The sequence below is a fragment of the Panthera tigris genome, chromosome B2, assembly GCF_018350195.1.
Source record: "Panthera tigris isolate Pti1 chromosome B2, P.tigris_Pti1_mat1.1, whole genome shotgun sequence".
Lineage (NCBI taxonomy): Eukaryota > Metazoa > Chordata > Mammalia > Carnivora > Felidae > Panthera > Panthera tigris.
The window spans coordinates 42,086,787-42,113,419 of NC_056664.1; the positions used below are offsets into that span (position 1 = coordinate 42,086,787).

The following is a 26,633-nucleotide window of genomic DNA, read 5'->3' on the forward strand; positions in this document are numbered from 1 at the left end:
AGTTAACATTTTAGAAGCTCAGTTAATCCATCATAAAACCGTGCCATGACTCCCTCACCCTGATGTGCACGCGTAGACAGCCGGGCCTTCAGTGAGCACCGCCGAAGGGTGGCTACGAGATGCGGAGGTAAAGCTTTGCCACTCCGCAGGGCTGAAAGCGGTCAGGGCTCAGCGGAATCCCGGAATCCCGGAATCCCGGGCAGGAACCGGTCCTTTGCAAGCCCTCTCACCAGGGCCGCAATTAGAATGAGATCATGCAGGAGGCAGCGCTCTGCGCTAATAATTTTAACTAAATGGCCCTAGAACTCAGTCACCAGGGAGCCTTTGACTTGAAGATGGGCCCCCTGAGGTCCTTTCCTTCATCCAGCAGCAGAGATTTGGGAACAGAGGTAGAACTCTTGGCTTGGCCCTGAGTGGATTCATTCTGTTAGGGAAGCAGGGCTTCCTCCTGCTCTGAGCGGCCAGTTCTCAGCTTCAGCTCAGGCTCAGGGGCAGGTCCTCTGGCCCCTGCTCTCTACAGACCCCATCACCTGCCACTCTCCCAGCTCATGTGCCTGCTCAGCTCCCCCTCAGGGCCCCTGAACTGGCTGAAGTCCTCAGCCTGGAGCGCTCTTCCCTCAGAGACCCTCATGGCTCATACCCTCCCCTCAGATGCCACCTCCGGGGGAAACAGCAGTCACCCCCACCCTCCTGATCCCTGTCCCGCTTTCTCTGCAGACCTCATCACTGCCTTACATCCTCTTCCTTCTCTTTATCGTGTATCTCGCTACTAGATGGAAGCTCCGCAAGTGCAGGAAGTTGTCCCTTTGGCTCTCACCACATTCTCAGCAACTGACCAGGGCCTGCTGTGCATTTTCTCAACAAATCACCAGGGCCTTCGCTAAAATGTGAAGTCACTGTTAATGACACAAGTGACACCAGAGAGGGTGTGCCCTGCTGTAATGACTTTCATAAGACAGTTCTGGATCTTGGTGGCCAGCCAGGCCTTTGTGGGTGCCCAGGCTGGCATGGAAAACCTGTTGAACACCCGTGGCGATGAGGATGGTTCTGATTTGGATGATGGGTGACTGTTCGATCCAGTGTGAGGGATCAGCCGGGTGATAGAGCACCCATACCAGGTTGCTGGGAGGGGAAAGCTGTTCTTTTTTAAGCAAAAGAACTTCTGGAACTTCCTGGCTGCAGTGAAATACTTGTTGATGAGCAATCACAGCCAAGACAGTCCATGGCTTCACATTCATCCAGTGGGGGTGTGTCTCTGAGCCCACTTCTGCCTTCCAGAACCCCAACTCCTCGTGTCCTCACGGGGCCTGGCCCAAGGCAGCCCCCTAGGCTCAGCTGCTTGGCCTCCAGTCTTTAGTCCTTTGCTTCAGCCTCCGGGGAGGTTCTGCTGGCTCCTTCAAGGGTTCCTGGCACTGGCCCGTCGGCAGTCTGTCCAGTCTATGTGAGTCCCTGGCGAGCCCGGCTCAGAGCTGGTTGAGGGCGTAGGCTCGGGCTGTCCTGAGGGCAGCTTCCAGGTCAGCCGTCGTTCCGGTGCCCTGAGCCACCACTTGAGAGCCCCAGGCCTTGCCCCCCATGTGGCTGCATACCGCCAGTGCCCAGGCCTCTGCTGTGAAGGCTGGTGTGGTACCCTGGGAACCAAGAGAGAAGGGGCAGTGATGCAGAGCAGCCCTCCCCACCAGCGCTCACTCCATCTACCCCTTGAGAGTGGCATCACAGTGATTAGTCGGGAGACAGGAGAGCACGCGGCTGGGAAAGTGTGTGGAGGTTACTGAATGTCTGCTACTTGTTTGCAAGGGATGTGTGGCCTGGATGGTCATAATTAGGGACCCCCACGGTGTCTTCTCTGGTGGGGGGCTGTGGTTAGGGAGGAGACGGCCCTGTCCCTGTCCTGGGGTGTCCTCCTAGATCACCTCTACCCAGCCTTGGAGGAGTCAAAGGTGTGCAACTGGAAAGCTGGACCAGGATGGGTGGGTGGGGCTGCTCTCCTCCTTCCCTCACCTGGGCCACCTGACAGGCACACAGCACGTGCCCCAGCGGCTGGGGGCTGAGCAGTAGCACAGACGTGCGAGGCGCCCGCTCACACAGCTGCCGTACCACCTTCACCAGCACCTGGGCAGGGAAGGGCAGACAGTGAGCCCACAGCTCTCTGGACTCCCAGCTACCTCCCAGCCAGGACCTTCCCCTCCCCAGACCGTGGGGCCACCCCCAGCCCCCACACTCACGGAGAGGGACTCAGTGGAGACTGTGTCCACAATCAGGGGCCCCTCCGAATGCCGCCGCAGCAGCTCCTGGGTTTTCTGTGCAGCCTGCAGGGCAGGAAAGACGGCACGGGGATCAGGGTGGAAGGCAGCCGGGCCCCACTTCCGAACCGAACCCCCGTCCAGAAATCCCCTCCGCCAGCAAAGGTCTTTGGCTTGGAGGAGAGGTGCCAGGGGCTCTGCCTCAAATGGCCTGTGTCCTTCCTCTCGTCCCTCACCTCGTCCCTTTCACCACAGCTCCAGGCCCCTACAAATAGGCCACTGAAGGTGAAGGACTAAGGCTGGAGCACAGATGGACGAAAGGGGGCGGGAGGAAGGCAGATCCACGGTCAAGTGGCACTGGGGGCTGAAAGGCGTAATCAAGTCAGTCGGCTTCCTAGAGGGCGAGTCTGAGCCAGACTTGGGAGTTGAAGGACAGACACGGTTTGGCAGAGAAAGAAGTGGGGGAAATGGCCTGGTGATGGCACCCAGCTGGCAGGAGAGAGAGGAGCTGCACCCCACCCCCTGCGTCAGGCGCCATGCCAGGTCGCGAAGCTTCTCCGTGTGCATGCTGGAGTGCCTCTGCCCCTCGCCAAGTGTGCCGGGTACCTGCCCCCACGGGTACAGCCGAACCTCCTCTCACCTGCCCCGTTTCTAGCTTCCGGATGGCAGTGTTGGCACGTCGCTGCAGCACTTTCAGCGTGGCCTGCAGCTCCCGCCGCTGCCACTGGGGCATCACCGCAGTGTCCACAGCCTAAGGCCACAAACAGTACATCAGCCGCACCCCTCCCAGTCTCAGAGCCAGGAGCCAGCAGTGCAAGGAAGAGATCACACCCACCACATCCCACCCTGCAGACAAACAACAAATATCTAGGCCAGCAGGAGTCCCAGAGGAATTGGGGGAGAGACCGAGGCATGGGGAAGAGGGCCAGGAGAGAGTGGGGAACAGCTCCGCGGCAGCAGTGACCCTCACATCAGTGAGTCGTCCCATGTCCTTGGATAGTCGCTGAGCCTCCACCACATCCTGGCTGCCCCGACTCAGCCGTTCTGCCGCGGCTCCTACCTCCTGGGCCAGAGCCTGGCCCACCTCTCGGGCCTGCCAGGAGGGAACGGGATGCTCAGGGCTGCTCGGCTTGCTGTCACCTCCCCAGGACAGGGGGGCTCTCGACCCACTGCTAGTCAGGGCCAAGACAGAAATACTGAACAATCAGGCCCAGTCCAGGCACCAAATAATCACAACAGATGCCAGCTGTTGGCAGCACACATGTATGAACACTGGTTCTGCTGCTGGCATCCCCCGGCCTGAGAGTTTCGGCCGTGTGTGCTCCTTCCACCCTCCCACGGCCCCCCCCCCCCCCCCCGCCCCGTCCAAATCCGGTGGCCTCCTGGACCCTGCCGGCGTGCCAACCTGCTGGGCCTGCTCCCCGGTGACGGCCAGCAGGCGGGTGGTGCCCCTGGAGAGCTGGCGCTCCCCAACGATGACCAGGTCCCCTACAGCCCCTGTGCGCAGCAGGTGCCTGTGGGCAGAGGGAGGGAGAAGGAAGTCAAGGGGCATGGTGGGACGGAAAGGAGCAACCTAAGCTCCAACCCGGGCGCTGGTGGCTCCAAAGACCAAAGAAGGGTGAGGATCTCGGACCCCGGGTTGGGGCAGGCCAAAAAGAGTGACTCACGTCCCACAGCACAGCTCCACAGAGGTCTGCAGCGCAGCCTGGGAGGCGAGGTCCAGCGCCTCGGCCACGGGCACCCCCACTGACACCACCCGCACAGGGTCTGGGTATACCTGAGGAGAGGGGACCAGTCTGTTCACCAGCCCGTGAGGGGCAGGCAGTCTCACCAAGGGGCCTCCCCAACTCACCTCATCCAGAAAGCGCAGGCCAGGGACGTGGGCGGTGCGTGCCAGGGCCACCTCCTCCATATACACGGCCTCATCCTGCCCCACGGCCTCCTGCACCGTGCCCTCCACTGCCCGGAGCTGCTCTGGGGTCAGTGGAGCCTGGTGGGGTAGGGGGAAATGGATAGACCGACAGGCAGTCAGCTGCGTGCCTGTAACCAAAGCAGTAAGAAGCAGTCCGTGTTCACTGATTCTCCTCAGGTTCTCAGACAGTGGCTAGCACCGAGCAGGCGCTCAATCAACCTTTGTGGAGTAGACAGTTCTTTTCCTTAGAAAGCTGTTGGGAATTGCAGGCCTCTCATCAGGCACTAAAAATTGATGTAACAGAAAATGCTGTTCTGTACCGAGGGAGCTCACCACAAGGGCCAGCCTAATGGAAGAGAAACACAGGATGGGGTAGACGCAGGTGCAAGGACAGAGCTAGATGTGCGAGGAAGGAAGGGTGACAGAGAAGGGAGGGCAGCTCTGCTTGAGCAAGAATGTCTTGGGTGACAGCGGGAACAAGGAAGCTGGGTGGCCGGAGGCTTCAGAGGCTATCTAACCTGACCCCTCGCTGGTGCAGGATGCCGAGATGAAGACGTCCCTCACGGCCTCACAGTGACTGAGCGACAGGGAGCCTAGGTCCTTGGACTGGCCAAACTCCCCCTCCCACCGCCCCCCTCCCCCCCTAAGCCACCAAACTACCTCTTTTTAAGCCTTTCTGTCTTCCTCACCTGGGTGGCCACATCAAAGCGCAGCCGCTCAGGGTTGAGATGGGAACCTTGCTGCTCTGTGCCGGGGCCCAGGGTCTGCCGGAGTGCCCAGTTCAACAGGTGGGTGGCCGTGTGCTTCTCCATGCAGCCTAGACGCCAGGCCTGAAACACTTTTGTCACCCAGAATCCTGGGGGGTAGGGAGAGTCAAGAGGCTGCAGGATATTCTAAATATCAGGGCTTGGGGCCTTACCTCATCTACATGTAGCTGCACCTGGTCCCCAACCTTCAGGCCCTCAGGGGCCACAGCCTCGTGCAGGATGAAGCCTCCACAGACCTGGGCCCGGGGCACTGGGAACAGTACATCCTGGGGAAGGGCAGGGGCCAAGGCACTGATACAACTGCTTGTAGCTTTTCCCTCCCCTTGGCTCCCTTCCCAGGTCGGGTCTGCCTTCTGCAGAAATTAACTTGTGTGTGTGTGTGTGTGTGTGTGTGTGTGTGTCTGTGTATGGGGGCTCACCTCCTGCCCCACCCGCACCAGGTAGCCTCGGTCTGAAGCCTGACCGCCCTGTTCAGCGTAGAAGTTGGTTTTGTCCAAGAGAAGGCCACAACGCTGGCCTTTCCCCACAGAGGCCACAGCTGTCCCGTCCTCTGTATACAGCTGGAGCACCTGCGCCTCGCAGGTGCCAAACTCTGCCAGGAAGAAGAATGGTTATCAGTGCTGGGCAGGGGTGTGGGCCCTGGGCCGTTGGTCTGTACCTTACTTGAAGCCAATGGGCATGTAGCTGGTGGAGGGGCACTTTCAGGGGCCACAGCGACCCCTGGTGGCTATAACCCCCTCGCCGCCCTCCCCACCCCCCCCACCCCCGCCCCCCATGAAACGTATAGGGCTGGTAGCAACCCTCACAGATGTCCCTCTGTCCCTCCCAGAAACCGCCAGGGACGCTTGTTGGCCACCAGCCTCAGTCCAGCCTCTCACCATAACCCCCGCTGGGTCGAAGAGAGTAGCTGTACTTGGGACTGTCGTCAGTTGGGGGCACCCCTCGGCGCTGCAGCTCCCCCAGTGCGTGGACATTCAGCTGCAGTCCCCGCTCCTGAGCTGGCTCGGCCTGCCGTGACTGGTGCTGCAGGACGGGCGCATGCATAGGGAAGGGGTACACGGACAGTGCAGTGGGACCTGAGCCTCCACAGAGCCCTGCCCCTGCCACACAGCTGTGTGGACTCTGCAGCCCCTCTGGAATAAGCCCTCGGGGCTTGGCTGGCTGCTAGAGACCCTGGGCTGGCTGGTGAACCACCTGTCATGCAGGGTCTCAGCCACCGCTCCCCTCTCTAGGATGCTGTGCTGGCCTCTCCCCATTCCTGGTTCTGTTCAGTCCACTGTATTAGAGTTCTCCTCTACAGGCTGTGGGTGGGGCCTGAGGTGAGGGGACAGACCCCGTCTCCTGTTTCCCTCAATAGCTGCAGCTCCTCCCCCAGGAACTCAGGGCTGGGAAAGGGACTGTCCCAACAGAAGCCTGGGCAGGGGTGCCCCAGCGTGTACCTGGGCCTCCTCCTGGGCCAGCCGCGCCAGCCCAGCAGAGTCCAGCTGCACCCCCTTCTCCTCCAGCATCAGCTCTACCAGGTCCAGGGGGAGCCCCAGGTTCCCAGACAGCGATAAGGACCAGGCCACTTCAGCTTTGAAGAAGGAAGACAAAGGGTGTTCAGAGGGGAGGGCAGGATGGACTGAAGGGGAAGAAGTGAGGGAGAAATAAGGGCCAGGGCTTTTCCGACCACACAACAGCCACCAGGTACCAAGCACAAGTGTCCTCTCCCTACACCCGGTAGGTCCAGGAGAGGGGTCAGGCTTTAGGCTCAAAGGCCAGAGCCGAGGGCAGCCCAGGAGACTCCCTTGTCATCTGTCATCAGAGGAGAAGGGAAGCTCATTCTCGGGATGAAGCCGGCCTTGGAAAGCAGAGACTGGTGGCAGGGCCAGCTGGACAGAGGGGAAGTGGGGAGAAGGAGGGTGGTGTCCCGCCACAGAGAGATGTGGGTGTTGGAGACAGTGCAGGGAGAGGGACATGGGGAGGAGGGTCTGCATGCTAGGCACACGCCTGCCTCAGAGCTCTGTCCTCTTCCTGCCTTGGTTCACCTGAGTGAGCCCCTCACACCTTGGCCAGGCCGCTCACTCACCAGGAAACAAATCAGAAGGCCCCAGGCGCCTCAGGGTCTGATCGATGATGTGCCGACCCCGCTGCAGGGAGGCCAGGAAGGCTGCCTCGTCCTCTGACACCAGGTTGACTATCTGAACAGGGGGCAGGGCGGGACTGGAGCTGGGCCTTCTGGAAGGGAGAGCCGCTCTCCACCCCTCTCTTGTCGGCCCCTCCCTCCCCATCCAAAGCCAGTACCTGGGCTGAGTGCTTCCGCAGTTCTGGATAAGCATCTCCCTGGGGGAGGCAGAGGGCTGAGAAGGTGTGAAAGGCAACCTCCCCACCCTGGACCTCCCTGAGGACACCTGCCTTGGAAGCTCAGCTCCGGCTGATGGATGGCAGACTCAAACAGGGAATACGGACAGAAGGGGGTCCCAAACTCAGAGGCTCAGAAGCCAGGGCAGGGAGGCCTCCTGAGGGCTCCCTGCTTTTTGGATTCAGTCTTAGCTTTCTCAGCCTGACAAGACCTGGGGCTGGCCATTTAGGGTAGGGAGCCTAGGCTGAGGGCACCGTCTAGGCTCAGTGGCAAGCTTCCTGAGCACCCGGGGAAGCCCAGAAGAATAAGTTCTGCCCTCACCAGCGTCTCCACCACTACAGGCACCAGGCTGCCTAGGAAGCCAGGTGGTGCCCGCAACACCTCTGTAGAGAACCGCACAGCTCGACGAAGGATCCGACGAAGCACCAACCTAGAGGGGTTCAGAAGCCAGATGAGAACCGCCTGCAACCCTTGGTCAGCAGTATGGAGAGTGGGGAGGACGAGGTTCAGAGCGGGTGCTCTTATCTCAGAGCCCTCTCCCTCCCCCCACTCCTCCTGACCCACCTCTCCCCTGAAACACCCCCCACCCCCCGCCCTCGCAGCCCCTGCCTCTCTGTGTAGCCCCTGCAAGACTCACGGGGCACCCGACATTCCGGGGCAGACACCGTCGGCGATGCAGACGCTGAGTGTGCGGATGTGATCAGCCACAACGCGGTATGCCATGTCTGTGCGCCCCTCGTCTGCTGCTCCTACCCGACCCAAGTAAGGGGGCACCCCGCAACCCTGGAGAGCGAGAGACAAGGAGACATGGCTGCTGGTCCTGCCTGATGTGGTCCGGGTGGGGTGCCCTTCATCATCTCTAGAGCATCTGCCCTCACCCCTAAAGCTGATCACATCTGGAATGACCTGGTCGGAGAAGCTTCAAACATAAAAGGGAGTCAGTCCCTGCCCTCCCAGGGCCACATTCAGCACTCACAACAATCGCAGCTGTGATCATTTACTGAATTTCTACCATCAGAACGGGGAGGGTGCTTGAACGAAGCGTTGCCTAATATCCAAAACATCCTGCTCTGGGAGGTATTACTAGTCTCGCTTTAAAGAGGAAGCTGAGGCTCTGAGGAGCTAAGTGGCACGAGGCCACACAACGCATCAGGAGCAGATCTGAGATTTGCACCGGCCTGCCTCCACTGCCCACACCCACTTCTCCAGCCTTTATGGGGGGCAGGGAGGGAGGTGTAAGCTGTGCCTATGTGTAAGTGCTCCAAAGCAGATGGCTGATTCATCCAGCTCTAAACCTGTCTCTTCCCTGAGCTTCCTCCCCTCAATTAACAGTCCTGCCATTCACCACACTGCTCAAGTCAAAAACTAGAGAGCAAGCCTTGGTTTTTATTTCCCTTCCTCATCCAGTCTGTCACTGGGGACTTTTGTTCCTGTCCTGCCTTTGTGAGATCTTTCAAATCAATTACTTTTCTCCACTTCCACAGCTACCAGCCTCAACCATGCCCTCCTGTCTCCTCCCTTTACTACGAAACAGCCTCCCAATTGGCTTCTTAGCTTCTCCTAGGTCTCCCTCCAGCTCATCCTTCATGCAGCAACAAGAGGGGCCTTTAAAAGTGTCAATCAGGGGCGCCTGGGTGGCGCAGTCGGTTAAGCGTCCGACTTCAGCCAGGTCACGATCTCGCGGTCTGTGAGTTCGAGCCCCGCGTCAGGCTCTGGGCTGATGGCTCGGAGCCTGGAGCCTGTTTCCGATTCTGTGTCTCCCTCTCTCTCTGCCCCTCCCCCGTTCATGCTCTGTCTCTCTCTGTACCAAAAATAAAATAAAAAAACGTTGAAAAAAATAAAAGTGTCAATCAGATCGTGCCCCTCCCCCACGCAGAACCCTTTTCACTACACTTAGCATAATAAGAGCCCCACTTTGGACTTCAAGGGCCCAGAAGGTTGGACTTCTGCCTTCCTTTCTATGGTAGATTGTTTGCAAAAATGGCCACAATCCTTCCCTCTTCAGTGTGCTTGCCACTTTACAACGAGACCACAGCTGCTTCCCATCCAAGGATAGAATCTATTTCTCTATCCCTTGAACCTAGGCTAGCCTTGCGACTTGCTTTGGCCAACAGAATGAGGTGGAAAGGACACTGTCCTGAGCCTAAGCCTCAAGAGACCTGGCGTGCTTCTGTTCTCCTTCTTGGAACCTTGCTGCCTTGGGATGGGAACAACCCTAAGCTAGCCTGCTGCTTGACAGACACACAGCCTGGTCACCCCCGTTGCCCCAAACAGCCAGCCAGCCAGTCCTTGAACTACAGCTGCCTAGCAGCTACCTATAGGTGTATGAATGAACTCACAGAAGACCAAAAGGTTGACACAACAGAGCCCAGCCACCATGGCTAGCTCACAGACTCATATGCTAAATAAATGGTTGTTATTGTAAACTACAAAGTATTAGGTGCTTTGTTACACAACAAAAGCGCAGTCACACATTCTCCAGCTACATCCCAGGTGATTCTACTCTGGCTAGCTCTAGGCCACCTTTGGGTTCCTTTCCTGCCTCAGGGCCTTGGTACCGGCCATCCCCTCGACCTGGAATGAGCTTCTTGTGGCTGGCTCCTCCTCTTTCAGGTTCCAGCTCAGAGATCACCTCCTTGGTGAGCCTTCCCCAAACACTTCATCTAAGATTCCTCTCCACCGTCCCCCCTGCCCCCACCACAGTTACTATCATCCATGTTTACTGCCTGGTCACAATCTGCAATCTGGTTCAAGTCTGCCATCTTGTTCTTTAATACACTTACTTATTTACCTCTTAGGCTACAACGTAATCTCCTCTACTAAGCACAAAGGACTACACACAAAGTAGGCACTAAACACCTATTTTTTGAAGATGCGAAGGAAGCAAGGATTTGGGAGCAATATCAGGTAATAAATAGAAATCCCAGCCTCTTGTTTGACCCTGCTATCCTTGGCTGGGCAAGGTTTCCACATGCAGGAATACTCGGAGTTCTCAACAAAGCGCCAGCTTCTGGAAGGGAAGAGGCTGGCTCACCTGCTGAATGGCGTCAAGCAGCGGGGAGAAGAGATCAGTGTCGTAAGTGGAGCGCGTGCCTTGCAGCACGGCCACCAGCCTTTCCAGGCCCATTCCCGTGTCCACGTGCCGCTGGGGCAGGGGCTGCAGGCTTCCATCTGCCTCTCTGGCCAGGGAAGGTGTGCAAGGTGAGGCCCCACATGGGATTACTGGGGTGAGGCAGATGCCCAAGTGCAGCGGAGGAACGAGGAGGGGCTGACAGTGGGAGGAACCAGAAGGCGGTATCCACCCCTCTCCCACAAAGGCAGACAGTGATGGCCTTGGGTCCTGTACTTTCTCATAAAGGGTGATCTCCACCCTCACCCCTGCTTGGGCCCTTGCCTGGACCCACACATCCCCTTTCTGGGATAGAATGCTTTGCCCTGAGAAAGAGACATGTCAAGGCTGGGAGAAAATCTTAGAGACCACCAGGCTCCATGTCATCCAGTGATGAGAGAACAGAAGCCGGCAGACAGCAGTGACTAGTTGAAAGTGTCACGAGCAAAGACTAGGGTTAAATCAGTTATTACCTGAAAAGTGCTTAGAAATGTACCTGGCACACAGTAAACACCATTTAGGTGTTTTTTTTTTTTTATAAGAAATGGATCAAAGTCTCCTGAATGCCACCTTGCCCACTTCTGGCCAGGGATTTTCCTTCTGCTTCAGCACCCCATTACCTGTTGTGTTGAATGAAGACCAGATTCCACAGCTCCACCAGCTGGGGGGCTCCCCCTCTCCCAGCCAGGTCATAGTGGATCTCCGTGCAGGGCCCACAGGGGCCAGTGTTCCCCATTTCCCAGAAGTTCTCTTGTGGTCCAAAGGAAAGCACATGACTGGCACACACCCTGACAAGAAAGCCAGGCGGGTGGTAGGGAGACAGACAAACCTGGAAGCCAGAACCCTCTCTGCCATGAGAGCCTCTCCACCAAGCTCAGCAAGAGGAGAAACAGGGCTGACCCCAATCTGTTTCTGGGACCAGATGCTAAGACTCTGATGACTGATGCTGGTTCTCTCCATTTGCCAGTCCTCTTGCCCTCTGGAAGTGGACACAAGGGGCAGAGGCAGACTTACCCTAAGCTGAGCCAGATGTCCCTGCTCTCCAGGTCTGGGTCCAGCCCTGCCTTGGGGTCACCACCGAAGTAGGAGACCCAGAGCCTGTCTTTAGGGATCCCGTAGACCTGAGTCAGCAGTTCCCAGGCCATGCGGCAAGCCTCCTCCTGCAGGGGAAACCCACATGGGGTGGGAGGAGGAGAATGGTGAGAAGAGGGCCCCGCTGAAGCACCAATCAAGCCACATGAGTTCAGCCCTCAGCTTAACACAAAATTCCACTGCCCTCCTTGTTTCCAGAACAAACCATGACCATTTCTGCTTGAGTTTTTTTCCTGTCCAGAAAACTTCACCCCTCCTTTAGATCCTTTCCTTCAAGTGCCACTCTCTCCATGAAGTTGTCTTTCCACCCTAACCTGGGATGATTTCTAACTCCTGCATTTTAGTATTTGTCTGACCATTTATTCATTCAACAATTACCAACCAGCCATTAGGCAGGAGGCACAGTCCTGGCCCTCACGCTTACAATCCAATTAGGGAAGTGAGACGCAGTCTCATCATACTTGTTCATCTAGCACTTTGCCTTCCTGTGTAGTATGAGCCCTGTCCAAGCAGGGCTTAGGAGTAGAGACAGGACTCCTCTTGAGCCCCTTCTTGGTTGACCACTGACCTTTTTTCTAACTCTAGGGCTTCCTGGAGACTCACCTTAAAATATTCACCCCCAAAAGCCCAATTGCCAAGCATCTCAAAGAAGGTGTGATGGGAAAGATCTCGGCCCACATCCTCCAGGTCGTTGTGGCGTCCTCCAGCCCTCACACATTTCTGGCTGTTGGCCACACGTCGGAAGCCTGCCATTTCGCTTCGTGGATCCACGGTGCCCAGGAAGATTGGCTTGAACTGGAAACACACGAAGGTCCCGGTTCTCACTCCCTCCGTAGACGGGAGAAGTGGGGAGTGGGGTGTTCAGAGTGAAGGCTGACTGTGCCCCCGAGAGTGCGGTGTGGTCTTGGCTAAGGGGCAATCTGGAAGCCTGGAGGCACCCATCTCTGATGTGTGTGGGGCAGACAAGAGGTAAATAAGTCAGGAAACAGAGATACTCTGCTAGTAAATTAGGCAATGTAAAAGGAGGAGGACTATGTTGGTGGCGGGAAACAGGGCACTGAATGGCTTCATCCTTCATGTCAGCTTCTTTAAATCACACCCAATAACTTCAGTATAAAACCAAGACCACAGGACACTGGGCATGCCTCACAAACTCAGCATTTAATAGCCTCTACGTTTGGGGTGCTTGGGTGGCTCAGTCGGCTAAGCTTCTGACTCTTGATTTTAGCTCAGGTCATGATCTCACGGTTTGTGAGTTCAAGCCCTGCATCAGCCTCTGCACTGACAGCATGGAGCCTGCTTGGGATTCTTTTTTTTTTTTTTTTTAATTTTTTTTTTTAATGTTTATTTATTTTTGAGACAGAGAGAGACACAGCATGAGCAGGGAAGGGGCAGAGAGAGAGGGAGACACAGAATGTGAAGCAGGCTCCAGGCTCTGAGCTGTCAGCACAGAGCCCGACGCGGGGCTGCGAGATCATGACCTGAGCCGAAGTCCACATAACCGACTGAGCCACCCAGGTGCCCCAAGCCTGCTTGGGATTCTGTCTCCCTCTCTCTCTGCCCCTCCCCACTTGCTCTATCTCTCTCAAAATAAAAATAAACTTAAAAAAAAAGTCTCTACGGTTAACCGATTCCCCCCTCCTTGCTCATTTTACAGGTGAAGACAAATCTAGAGAGGGTAAGTGGTGCTCAAAGTCAAAAGCTTAGAGAATACAGTCTAGCACATAAAATGTGCTCAACAAACGTTTATTTAACGAATTAGTTACCTTTATTTACAACATGAATAAATGAAGCCAGACTTCCCCCACCAGTCTGCCCCCAGAGAACTCCACACTCTCCATTCTTGGACCTAAAACTAAATCCCAACCCAAGCTCCGAGGTCGGGCCCTCCCCAAGCCCTAACTTGTGCCCCCAACGATTTAGCCTAACAACAAACGGCCCTTTCCTCCAAAGCCAAGAGCTCCTCCCCTCGCTTCTTTTGCCCAATCCCGCAGCGCCTTTCTCCCCGGAAAAAAAATCACAAACTCCGCCCCCGCTCGGGGTGGCTCAGCCCTCACCTGGTTCATGCCCGCATTGACGAAAAGCAAACTGGGGTCGCCGCGGGGCCGCACGGAGGCGGACGGCACCAGTCGGTGGCCGTGGCGGTCCCGAAAGAAGCTCAGGAAGGCGTCCCGAACGGCCGTGGCCGAGGCTGGAGGGGGCTCGGATGAGAACGGCCGACGGCTGAGGCCACCCCACAGAGGCGACCTTCGAAAGGCCCGCCGCAGTCGCCGAGCTGCAGCTGCCATCGACGCCGCCATCTTAACTCGGGGCAGTAACTTCACGGGGTCAAGGGACGCCGCGGGGATAGAAGGTGGCATGGAAAGGAAGCCGCGCTCTTTGTACAGCGGCCCCTGGCGGTAGGAGGACTCAAGGCAGCCTCTGCCGCCCGGGTAGAAGTGATTGGGAAGGGGACGTCAGCAGTAGGCCTAGCTCCACAGCTGCCTGGCACATAGTAGGCCTTTAATTCATTCGTCATTAAACAGATATTCATTTAGAAGCTACTAGTGCCAGGCATTGTTTTAGGCTCTTAAGGATATATTAGTCACAACAAAATCCTTAAAAATCCGTGCTCTCCAGAAATCTATATCATAGTAGTAATTGTCATGTTTATTAATTAATTTTGCAAGGTTACAACTGGAGTTGCAGTGAACAGGCTTGGATTCAACGTGTGTGAGCGCGCGCGCACATATGTGTGTGTGTGTTTCCGGTATGAGGGAAGAAGGCAGAGTGCCAAGGGAAGTAGTATCAGCATCCATTCAAGAAGCATTCAATAAACATATTGAATATTAACTATGTGCCAGGCACTGTTCTAGGCACTTGCCAATGCCCTTTGCCCTTGGCATTGGAAATGACTGTTTTGTTCTTAGGGATTGAAGCAGCCCCCTTGGAACAGGAGCAAATAGCATCTGCTTCCTTATTAATTGCTAAATAACATTTGGTCTTTTAATTTGCCTGGGGATTAGAGGGAATCCAGGTTGTCAGGGCAGGATGAAGCTGTTGACCAATAGCTGCAGAGATTTCTCTCTCTCTAAGTTTCCCAAAGCCCTAGGGTTTTGTGTGCTTTGCATTAGGGTAAGAGAGGTACCTGTTCCACCTCCCGCTTCTGTCTTTTTCTCCATGGTGACAGCTGTGACCATGATGCCAACACAGGCCCTTGTGGGTACGGCCAGGGCCCTCATGGGGCTTCTCATGATAACCTCTGCTCTTGGCCTGGGAAATTAAACAGGTGAAGAAGAGAACTCATGACGGTTAAAGCGGAGCAGCAGAGCTGAAATCAGTGTGGCCACCTAGTAGGCCTCAGCCATCCACATGGGCTCTTTTGGTCATTCTTTATGAGTTATGTTATTTAGGGACTTTTGAAAAATGGTTTCCTTGGGAAACGTGTAGTCTTTTTGGACTCGAGTTTCCAGAGCAACGGTGAATTCTCAACTTTGTATTCTGACAGAGCGTAGCATCTATCTCATGATCCTCTGTTTCTCCCCTTGCCCACGTAAATTAAAAGTGTTGTTTTGAAAGTGTGTTTTGCCTGTTTTGGTTTTTCCAGCGTTTTTGGAACAGGAACCCAAAGCCAGATGGGGATTTCTGTGAGATTGATGATCTTGAGACAAGACTGTGAAATTCTTCCCCAAACTGAGATGGGAGTGTTTTGCTAGAGAAATCTAGCTGGGGCCTCTAACCAGTACTGACGTCAACAACTTTCTTTCACTTTCAGATTTTTCTCAGAAAGTTTTTGTATTATAGTAGGAACTCCATGTTTTTAGACTAATGTGGATCTAGTGTGGAGCCATGGATTATGTTTTTCAAACAGCTTTATTGAAATATAATGCATATACCCTACAGTTCACCCATTTAAAGTGTACAAGTCAGTGGCTTTCAGTACATTCACAGAATCATCGTCTGTGAATCATAATTACTTTCAGAACATTTTCATCACCTCCAAAAGAAACCTCATGCCCTTTAGCTGTTAACCACCCCCATCAGCGGTAGGCAACTACTAATCTGTTTTCTGTCTGTTTTCTGTAGATTTGCCTATTCTGAACATTTCGTGTAAATGGAATCACACAATACATGATCTTTTGTAACTTCACTTAGCATAATGTTGACAAGGTTCATCTATGTTATAGCATGTATCATGGACTTTTAGAAATGCATTTTTTTGAGTTGTTTTCTGTTGGAGGAAGGGTTTTTCCTCCATCTTGCTGTTTTGTCCCTGCCATTAAAAAATGGTCATTTTCTTTTGTTTAAGTGTGGTATTCTCTGGTAAATCAGTCTCTTCCCCCCCACCCCCCGTGAAGCAAAGTGGTTCTTTTAGGATTGTGATGTGTCTGTTCTGATTTGCCACTGTCCTCTGATGAGGAAGTGAAACTTAAGGTCTGCAGTTTCCCAAGACAGATATATCTGGGGAGAACTCACCAGACTGAGAAGTTACTGACCTGGGAACTTCTCTCAGGAGTACTCATCATCCATCTTAGTATTTGTAAGAATTTCATTTTGGGGTTTAAAATGCAAACTGAGGGGCGCCTGGGTGGCTCAGTCGATCAAGTGTATGACTTTGGTTCAAGTCATGATCTCACGGCTTGTGGGTTCAAACCCCGCGTCAGGCTCTGTGCTGACAGCTCAGAGCCTGGAGCCTGCTTTGGATTCTGTGTCTCCCTCGCTCTCTGCCCTTCCCCGGCTCACGCTCTGTCTCTCGAAAATAAATAAACATTAACAAGTTTAACAATAAATAAGTCAATAAATAAAAAATAAAATGTAAACTGAGTCTGTTTACTAGGAGCTGTTCAGCTGGGTTTGGGTGTCGCCTCCCCTGGGTTTGGGATTGCCCTTGTGTTGTTTGACTTACTTATCTTGGCAGGCCCAAGGCACCCATTCTTTGAGCGTTCTCTTTTCACCTTATTCATGAGAAGCAACGCCTGCCCTTACTCTGGGAATGGAAATTGTTCCTCCTGATTTCCCCATTGGCTTTGAGAGCAGGAACCTGAGGTCAGTGATGCATTCTGTCCTGGACTGATGGTCAGAGGAGACACAAGGGAATTTTTACCCTTACTGAGCATAGGGAAGTCAGCTTTGGGAACTTCCTCATCATAAAAGCCATCTTTTAGTGTCGAGGTTAAAAGTTCAACCTGTAAGAGGTATTCCCAGTTTGATGTATTTGTTTACGGCTTTGCCCTGTCTGGATTGTGAAAGCAATGCTTGTCAAATGTCTATATGCATAGGGATTTACCGGGATCTTGTTAAAACTGCAGACACTGACTCAGTAGGTCTGGGTAAGTTCGCAATTCTGTATTTCTAGCAGGCTCCTAGGTGATGCTGTTGCTGCCCCTTGCCTACCAGACCATACTTTGAGCAACAAGAGTGTGGGAGAGGACTTGTGGGAAGAGTTGGGACACAGACTTTTGCTTGGGGCGGGGTCCTAGGGCTTGGGTGCTTCTAGGCTCTCCCCTTCCTCCCGGAGCAGCTTGGTGGAGCCCGGAGCTCCCTCTGCGCATGCGTGCTCGCTCTCATCCCCCTTCAGCCTGCGTCCTCTTGAGGGTGACGGCTGCGTCTGCCTGTTGCTAAGAGACGCGGAGGTTGAGGGGACCAGCGGTGGGGGGATGGGAGGGGAGCGGCGCCCACGGGAGCCGGGAAAGGGCATGGGGACGCAGGTCCTGGGACTCCAGGGATGGGAGCCTCCTGGGATCCAGAATTCAGCGATTTAGTGGACCCTCAGTGTTGCAATGCCTGGGTTTGTCTTTAGGCATTTTTTTTTTTTTAATTGTCCCATTTTAAATGGTTATAAGTACGAACGTAATATTCTCGAGTTGCCTCTTGGCCAGGAAAATCTGAAATACTTTCTATCTGGCCCTTTGAAAAAAAAAAAAGAAAAAAAATGGCCAACTCCTGTGTAAGAGGTTTGTTCTGTTTTTAATCTTTTTTTTTTGTTTGTTTCTAAATCACATAATAAAACACAGACTTAGAGAAGTCAACCAAACCAAATGAATAGCTTAATTATTATTAGAAGGCAGACATCTTTGTATCCACCACCCTGATTGCAAAATAGAACTTTGCATCAATCCCAGGCACTCTACCTGGACCTACCCAGCCATCTTCCTCCTTCCAAAGCTGGCCACTACCCTGACTTTAACAGTTATCACAATTTTGGGTGTCTTTATAGTTTTATCACCCAAATATACATCCTTAGATGTATTTTATCGAGACAGAGAGAGAGAGAGACAGAGAGAGAGCGAGTGAGCTGGGGGGAGGGGGAGAGAGACAGAATCCCTTGTCAGTGCACTGTCAGTGCAGAGCCCTTGAGCTCAGGAACCATGGGATCATGACTGAGATCATGAATTGAAGCAAAAACAAGAGTCGTAGGCTTAGCCAACTGAGCCATCCAGGTGTCCCTTTGGATGTATTCTAAAAACCTTACTGAAAATGCATTTTAAGTCTTTTTATCTGTGGATTCCCTCTTAATTTCCTTCTTTTCCTTACAGTGTGTGGACTTTTTCACAGTCTGTTTTTGCTGACTTCATATTCAATGTTCAACTCACATTCAACAGGTTCTTCTGCGCTCTCTGATTTCAATCAAATTAGCACCTGGATCTAGAAACTTAATCAGATACGGGTTCGAATCCCTTTGGCGAGAGTCTACGTGGTAGAGGGTGCTCTTTCACCAGAGGGCATGTTGATGTCTGGTTATCTTTCTATGATCTTAGCAGCCACATACACATACTGTCTCTACCTGTTAATTCATTGGAGAGTGCAACATGGTGACATTCACATTCTATCATCTCTTTTTCATTTATTCTCTATAAAAGGCTATCTTTTTTCCTCAATTTATTTCAAAAACATCTGTCTAAAGCAAAATAATTTTGTAATTGTATCATTCTGTTTATTGCTCCTTTCCTTTTTTTTTTTTTTTTTAATGTTTTCTAATGTTTATTTATTCTTGAGACAGAGACAAGAGCGTGAACAGGGGAGGGGCAGAGAGAGAGGGAGACACAGAATCTGAAACAGGCTCCAGGCTCCGAGCTGTCAGCACAGAACCCGACGCGGGGCTCGAACCCACGAACTGTGAGATCATGACCTGAGCCGAAGTCGGACGCTCAACCGACTGAGCCACCCAGGCTCCCCTCCTTTTTTTTTTTTTTTAATGTTTATTTCTTTTTGAGAGGGAGACAGAGTGCAAGTGGGGGAGGGGCAGAGAGAGAGAGACACACACACACACACAGAATCTGAAGCAGGCTTCAGGCCCCGAGCTGTCAGCACAGAGCCCGACACGGGACTCGAACCCACAAACCCGTGAGATCATGACCTGAGCCAAAGTCAGACGTTTAACCAACAGAACCACCCAAGTGCCCCTTGCTCCTGTCCTTTTTGTTGTGTATGTATGTCACACATATGGTTATAACATAAAGGAGGGGGCGTGGTAGTGGACCTATATGGTTGTAAAGTTTTTATGAAGTAGAATAATATTCACTCTAGGTGGACTCTGAATAGTTAAGGATACATATTGAAATCCTTAGAGCAGCAGTCCTTAAAGTGGGTGATGGAAAGACTTTGGGGGAATCCCCAAAACCATTCAGGAGGCCTGCGAGGTCCTCGTTTTTCCAACAACATGTGTCAGTAAGGTTGCATTTTCTTCATATATGCCAACCCAAACAGCCTATCACAACAGATTGAATGTCAAAGTCAGTATGAGTATCCATCTGTCTTTTATTAAGCCAGGCATTAAAGAGATTTGCAAAAACAGAAAACAATGCCTCTCTTCTCACTGATTTTTTAAAATATATTTTTCATAAAAACATGTTGTTTATGTTAACATAAAAATATTTATTTATTTATTTATTTATTTATTTATTTTAAACATTTTATTTATTTTTGAGACAGGGAGAGATAGAGCATGAACAGGGGAGGGTCAGAGAGAGGGAGACACGGAATCTGAAACAGGCTCCAGGCTCTGAGCTGTCAGCACAGAGCCCGACGCTGGGCTCGAACTCACGGACCGCGAGATCATGACCCGAGCCGAAGTCGGCCGCTTAACCGACTAAGCCACCCAGGTGCCCCAACATAAAAATATTTAAATATTTAAAAATTTTTCAGTTTAATTTCATAAATCTGCATGCTTCTATATCTCCTCCATAAAAACTCTTTGGGGATCTCCAATACTTTTTAGGGATATAAAGGGACCCTGAAACCAAAATGCTTGTTAATTGCTGCTATAGAGCAAACACTCAAGAATATTGGGACAGGCAACGTTATTCACAAGAGCCAAAAGGTGAAAACAATGCAAATGCTCATCAGTGGAAAAATGGAGAGACAAAGTGTGGGATATACATACAATGGAATATGACTGCCTTAAAAGGAAGTACAGATACATGCTACCATGTGGATTATCCTGGAAAACATTATGCTAATTGAAAGAAGCCAAGCACAAAAGGCCATGTATTGTATGATTCTGTTTATATGCAGTGTTCACAGTAGGCAAATCCATAGAGCCAGCTAGATTGAAGGCAACCAGGCGCAGAGAAAGGGGAGAATACGGAGTTACTGCTTTATGCATATGGAGTTTTATTTTGGGACAATAGAAATGTTTTATTTTTGGGGCGCCGGGGTGGCTCAGTCGGTTGGACGTCCAGCTTCGGCTCAGGTCATGATCTCGCGGTCTGTGAGTTCGAGCCCCGCGTCGGGCTCTGTGCTGACAGCTCAGAGCCTGGAGCCTGTTTCGGATTCTGTGTCTCCCTCTCTCTCTGACCTTCCCCCGTTCATGCTCTGTCTCTCTCTGTCTCAAAAATGAATAAATGTTAAAAAAAAAAATTTTAAAAAAAGAAATGTTTTATTTTTTACTTTTTTTAAACATTTATTTTTTATTTTTATTTAAAAACATTTTTTTAACATTTATTTTTTGAGAGACAGAGTGGGAGCAGGAGAGGGGCAGAGAGAGAGAGAGAGGGAGGCACAGAATCCGAAGCAGGCTCCAGGCTCTGAGCTGTCAGCACAGAGCCCGACGTGGGGCTTGGATTCGTGAACTGTGAGATCATGACCTGAGCTGAAGTTGGACACTTAACTGACTGAGCCACCCAGGTGCCCCAGTATGTAATAATAATAATAATAAAAAAAAATCTATGGAACACTTCTCAAATTTGCATGTGATCCTTGTGCAGAGGCCATGCTATTCTCTGTATTGTTTTAGTTTTAGTACATATGCTACTGAAAGTGAGTACACAGTGTATGATTAAAAAACACAACACTGAGCATGCAAGCAAAGTTGAACTATTTTTGATAACAAGAGTAAAGAGGGTGGAAAGTGCTTTTTTTTTTTTAAATTCTTTTAACGTTTATTTATTTTTGAGACAGAGAGAGACAGAGCATGAACGGGGGAAAGGCAGAGAGAGAGGGAGACACAGAATCGGAAGCAGGCTCCAGGCCCTGAGCCATTGGCCCAGGGCCCGACGCAGGGCTCGACGCAGGGCTCGAACTCACGGACCTCGAGATCGTGACCTGAGCTGAAGTCGGACGCTTAACCGACTGAGCCACCCAGGTGCCCCTGGAAAGTGCTTTTTAAAAGACCTAAACAAATAGAGTGTAGTTGATGATAAGCACGCCAGAGTGTCGAGGAATGGAGTGTCCTGCTATTTCCAACTTACTCTGAATTGCACCAAAGATAGAATGGATTCATTGATGGATGGGATAGATGTGTGATAAGGGGATAGGGCAAATACAGACAAATGTCAACAATTGTAGAATCTAAGTGGTGAGTATATGAGTGCTTACTGTATAATTCGTTCAATTGTTCTTTGTATTTGAAATTTTCACCATCTTTTTTTGGGGGGAAATTTTTATTTGTATTGTGCAAGGTTTGCTGGGAAGGAGTGAGAGTCCTTTAAATTTTTTTTTTCAACGTTTTTTATTTATTTTTGGGACAGAGAGAGACAGAGCATGAACAGGGGAGGGGCAGAGAGAGAGGGAGACAAAGAATCGGAAACAGGCTCCAGGCTCCGAGCCATCAGCCCAGAGCCTGATGCGGGGCTCGAACTCACGGACCGCGAGATCGTGACCTGGCTGAAGTCGGACGCTCAACCGACTGCGCCACCCAGGCGCCCCTTTTTTTAAATTTTTTTTTTCAACGTTTTTTATTTATTTTTGGGACAGAGAGAGACAGAGCATGAACAGGGGAGGGGCAGAGAGAGAGGGAGACAAAGAATCGGAAACAGGAGGAGTGAGAGTCCTTTAGCGGATGGGGACCTGAAAGGCTGAGGGGACCCCTCCAGCAATTTAGAGGCCTCAGGGGGAAACTGCGGAGGACTAACTGGCTTGGAATTAGGACGCTGGAGGCACATTTGTGCTGGGGTGGGACAGGAAAGAGTAAAAGGGTCAGAGGGACCAGGTATGATTTTCCCTGATTAACATGGATGCAAAAATTCTCAACAAGATACTCGCAAATCAAATCCAACAATACATTAAAAGAATTATTCACCATGATCAAGTGGGACTCATTCCTGGGCTGCAGGGGTGGTCCAATAACTGCAAATCGATCAACATGATACATCACATTAATAAAAGAAAGGATAAGAACCACATGACCCTCTTAATAGATGCAGAAAAGCATTTGACAAAATACAGCATCCTTTCTTGATAAAAACCCTTAAGGAAATAGCGATAGAAAGAACATACCTGAAGATCATAGAAGCCATATATGAAAGACCCACAGCTATTATCATTCTCAATGCGGAAAAACTGAGAGCTTCCCCCTATGGTCAGGAATACGACAAGGATGTCCACTCTTACCACCATTAGCCTCAGCAATCAGATAACAAAAAGAAATAAAAGGCATCTAAATCGTCAAGGAAGAAGTCAAACTTTCACTCTTCGCAGATGGCATCATACTTGAGGTGGAAAACCTGAAAGACTCCACCAAAAACTGCTAGGACTGATACATGAATTCAGCAAAGTCGCAGGATATAAAATCAACATACAGAAATAGAATACCTAGGAATAAACCTAACCAAAGAGGTAAAATATCTGTACGCTGAAAACTATAGAACGCTTATGAAAGAAATTGAAGAAGACACAAAGAAATGGAAAAATATCCCATGCTCATAGATTGGAAGAAAAAATATTTTTAAAAGGTCTATACTACCCAAAGCCATTTATACGTTCAATTCAATCCCTGTCAGAACAACACCAGCATTCTTCACAGAGCTAGAACAAACAATTCTAAAATTTGTATGGAACCAGAAAAGGCCCTGAATAGCCAAAGTAATGTAAAAGGAGAAAACCAAACGTGGAGGCATCACAATGCCAGACTTCAAGCTGTGTTGCAAAGTTGCAAATAATAAGACAGTATGGTACTGTCACGAAAACAGACACATAGATCAGTGGAACAGAACAGAGAACCCAGAAATGACCCACAAACGTATGGCCAACTAATCTTCGACAAAGCAGGAAAGGATATCCAATGGAATAAAGACAGTCTCTTCAGCAAATTGTGTTGGGAAAACTGGACAGCGACATGCAGAAGAATGAACCTGGACTACTTTCTTACACCATATGCAAATATAAACCCAAATGGATGGAAGACCTAAATGTCAGACAGAAAACCATCAAAATCCTAGAGGAGAAAACAGGCAACGACTTCTTTTATCTTGGCCACAGTAATGTCTTACTAGACATGTCTCTGGAGGCAAGGGAAACAAAAGCGAAAATGAACTATTGGGACCGCATCAAGATAAGAAGCTTCTGCACGGCAAAGGAAACAATCAGCAAAATTAAAAGGCAACCGACAGAATGGGAGAAGACATTTACAAATGACATATTGGATAAAGGGTTAGCATCCAAAATCTATAAAGAACTTACCAGACTCAACACTCATAAAACAAATAATCCAGTGAAGAAATGGGCAAAAGACATGAACATTTTTCCAAAGAAGACACCCAGATGGCTAACAGATACATGAAAAGATCTCAACATCACTCATCATCAGGGAAATACAAATCAAAACCACAGGGAGACACCACCTCATACCTGTCAGAATGACTAAAATTAACAACTCAGGAAACAAGAGATGTTGGCGAGGATGTGGAGAAAGAGGAACCCTGTTTCATTGTTGGTGGGAATGCAAACTGGTGCAGCCATTCTGGAGAAAAGTATGGAGGTTCTTCAAAAAATTAAAAATAGAACTAGCTTATGACCCAGCAATTGCACTACCAGGTTTTTATCCAAAGGATACAAAAATGCTGATTTGAAGGGGCACATGCACCCTAATGTTTATAGCAGCACTATCAACAATAGCCAAATTATAGAAAGAGTCAAATGTCCATTGACTGATGAATGGATAAAGAAGATATGGTGTATATATACAATGGAATAGTACTTGGCAATCAAAAAGAATGAAATCTTACCATTTGCAACAATGTGGATGGAACTAGAATGTATTATGCTAAACATAGAAGTCCATCAGAGAAAGACATATATATGATTTCACTCCTATGTGGAATTTAAGAAACAAAACAGATGGACATAGGGGAAGGGAAGGAAAAATAAGGTAAAAACAGGAAGGCAAACCATAAGAAAACCTTAAATACGGAAAACAAACTGAAGGTTGCTGGATCAGCGTTGGGTGGGGGGATGGGCTAAATGGGTGATGGGCCTTCAGGAGGGCACTTGTTGGGATGAGCCCTGGGTGTCATATGTAAGCCATGAATCACTAATTCTACTCCTGAGACCATTATTACACTGTGTATTAACTAACTTGGATTTCAACAAAAATTAAAAATTAAAGAAAAGGGGGACCAGGTATGGAGAGTGGGAAAGAAGGAGGGTGATTACAATCCACCTTTGAATTTCCTTAGGTAAAGAGATTACATATATCGCTTACCGGTTTTCCTGTTGTCTTTGGCATTTAAAGGGAGAGAGAGCCAAGATAGCAATGTGAGCTCGTGAAACGCAGCCTGCCACTTGTGCAAGATTTCCAAATGGCATGATAGTACCAGGGCTCAGAGTTTGGCTCTCAGAATTGCAAATCCAGAGATTAAAACATCTGAGGGTCTCCTGTGTGCCCAGATCCTGCTAGCCCACTGCTAGATTACTAACAAACCAGGAGCGTGAGACCTGAACTGCCAAGCGGATCAGACGCTTGGGGCAGATGGTCATTGCATTTTCTCTCCCGTGGGCTTGAGCAACAAATATCTTCAGAAGCCTCCTTAAAGGGCAGAGCAACATGGCAAGGGGAATTAGTGGGACATCGGCTTAGTGGCCGATGTTACTCAGGGTGGTTAGATGCAGGGCTTCAAATCCAACTGAAATGTTTGCCTTGGCTGGAGTTAGCACACTCTCCCCTGGACAGGGCTGGAGACCCACACTTACGTTTTTTTGACCCTTGGTCTTCTCCCTTCTGGACACTACATTTCTTCTGTTAACAGATTTTTTCCTCACGTGACCCAATGGATTAGGTGTGGCATCTTAAGCCAATTATCCCATGGGTATTTTCCATGACTTCTTCTCCTCCTCCTCCTTTTTTTAAGAGTTTATTTATTTTTTGAGAAAGAGAGACAGAGTGTGAATGGGGAAGGAGTGGAGACACAGAGGGAGACACAGAATCTGGAGCAGCCTCCAGGCCTGAACTGTCAGCACAGAGCCTGACACGGGGCCGGAACTTGGGAACGTTGAGATCATGACCTAGGCCGAAGTCAGATACTTAGCTAACTGAGTCACCCAGGCGCCCCATCCATGACTTCCTAACCACACCTTTGCATGCCACCTGTAGCAAGAGTCAGGAAGTTACCCATGGTTGAGGGACTGGAGGTGCTAAGAAAGAAGAAAAGGTGATCATAGAGATAGATAGCCAGTAGAGTACCCAGACTATTTAATTCAGACCCTTTTCAGAGTTCATGGTCTCTACGAATTCTGTTTGGATTTTAATCCTGTGAGTTTTTCATGCCTCTCATCTGCCCTGGTCCCAGCTGGTACATGGAACCATTTTTGATGCTTTGGAAAGTGGCATTTTCCTGTGTATTCTATTCCTACAACGCATCTTTGGTTTGAGCAAAATCAAGTATCCACTTGTCACTAATGTTGAGTCTGATGGGATTTTCTCTTGCCATCTCAGCTGCAGCCCCTAACAAAGCAGACTTTACCTGACTGGCAGATAGAAAATTGTACATCACGATCTTGGCTAACCAAGGAGGTATCATAGGTGTTTGTCAAGACTCGTGTCAAAACATTTCACTGTGTATAATTAAAACACACACACACAGGGTGCCTGGGTGGCTCAGTCGGTTAAGCGTCCTACTTCAGCTCAGGTCACGATCTCGCGGTCTGTGAGTTCGAGCCCCGAGTCAGGCTCTGGGCTGATGGCTCAGAGCCTGGAGCCTGTTTCCGATTCTGTGTCTCCCTCTCTCTGACCCTCCCCCGTTCATGCTCTGTCTCTTTCTGTCCCAAAAATAAAATAAACGTTAAAAAAAAATTAAAAAATAAATAAATAAAACACACACACACACACACACACACACACACACAAAACCACACTACACCAATGTTGAGTCTAGTTGATGATATGCAGGCTGAACTGTTTAGGGGTAAAGTCTTCTGATGTTTGTAACATATTGTGAAATGCATCAGAAATAGGATGAATTTAGAGATCTTTGTTTTAGACAGCATAGAAACAGACGCAAAGCGTGTAGGCCATGTGTTAATAGGGCATCATAACTTACTGATTAGTAAAAAGTAGTATTTATTAAATTTTTTCTAACTTCAGAAGAGCATGTGTATTGTAAAACAGCTGAAGATTGAGTAGCTTCATTTAAGTGTGGTTGTGAATGATGAGGTTGTGTTGTGTGGGAAGCTACCTTTCAGTCGTGGGCCTGAGATACTCGGGTACTGTGAAGGGCTTGTGGGACCCAAGGAATTTAACAAAAATCCCCTACCCCCTGGACAAGCAGAGCAAGACTAACTCCATTTTGTGCTACACCCACCATCTCATGTATAACCCCCACCCTAGTCAAGCCGCTGAGCACACCCTTATTGGAAACTGGCTCATATAGGAATACGGAACCCCTAACCGCCATAGAATGTAAACCCTGCCTTTTGCCCGCCAAACTTGCGCGCCAATTCTGACTGGAGTGATAGGCTAGTTCAAACAGTTACTATAGGG

General features: G+C 50.4%; 1 protein-coding gene and 1 non-coding gene across 5 annotated transcripts; both read right to left on the minus strand.

Moving 5' to 3' along the window:
* Nucleotides 1–922: 922 nt before the first annotated feature.
* On the minus strand, nucleotides 923–14,065 carry AARS2 (alanyl-tRNA synthetase 2, mitochondrial). Of its 4 annotated transcripts, none has more exons than XM_007085121.3 (22): nucleotides 13,519–14,064; nucleotides 12,065–12,256; nucleotides 11,384–11,529; nucleotides 10,990–11,157; nucleotides 10,295–10,439; nucleotides 7,898–8,043; nucleotides 7,582–7,690; nucleotides 7,203–7,241; nucleotides 6,988–7,099; nucleotides 6,359–6,492; nucleotides 5,798–5,942; nucleotides 5,339–5,511; nucleotides 5,072–5,185; nucleotides 4,842–4,982; nucleotides 4,093–4,230; nucleotides 3,908–4,017; nucleotides 3,646–3,754; nucleotides 3,211–3,333; nucleotides 2,881–2,991; nucleotides 2,223–2,306; nucleotides 1,999–2,109; nucleotides 923–1,628 (listed from the first exon to the last, which is right to left on the minus strand). In XM_007085121.3, exons 1-22 carry the CDS (start codon nucleotides 13,819–13,821, stop codon nucleotides 1,464–1,466), a joined length of 3,018 nt encoding a protein of 1,005 aa, XP_007085183.3. In that variant the 5' UTR covers nucleotides 13,822–14,064; the 3' UTR covers nucleotides 923–1,463. The 4 variants fall into 4 exon arrangements, with proteins under 4 accessions (XP_007085183.3, XP_042842402.1, XP_042842403.1 ...); XM_042986468.1 differs by having other exon boundaries at nucleotides 12,065–12,405; nucleotides 13,519–13,579; XM_042986469.1 differs by lacking the exon at nucleotides 13,519–14,064 and adding an exon at nucleotides 13,228–13,429.
* Nucleotides 14,066–20,601: 6,536 nt separating this feature from the next.
* LOC122238911 lies at nucleotides 20,602–20,706 on the minus strand. The gene has a single exon (XR_006218059.1). It is a non-coding gene; the product is annotated as a U6 spliceosomal RNA (small nuclear RNA).
* Between the last annotated feature and the right edge of the window lie 5,927 nt (nucleotides 20,707–26,633).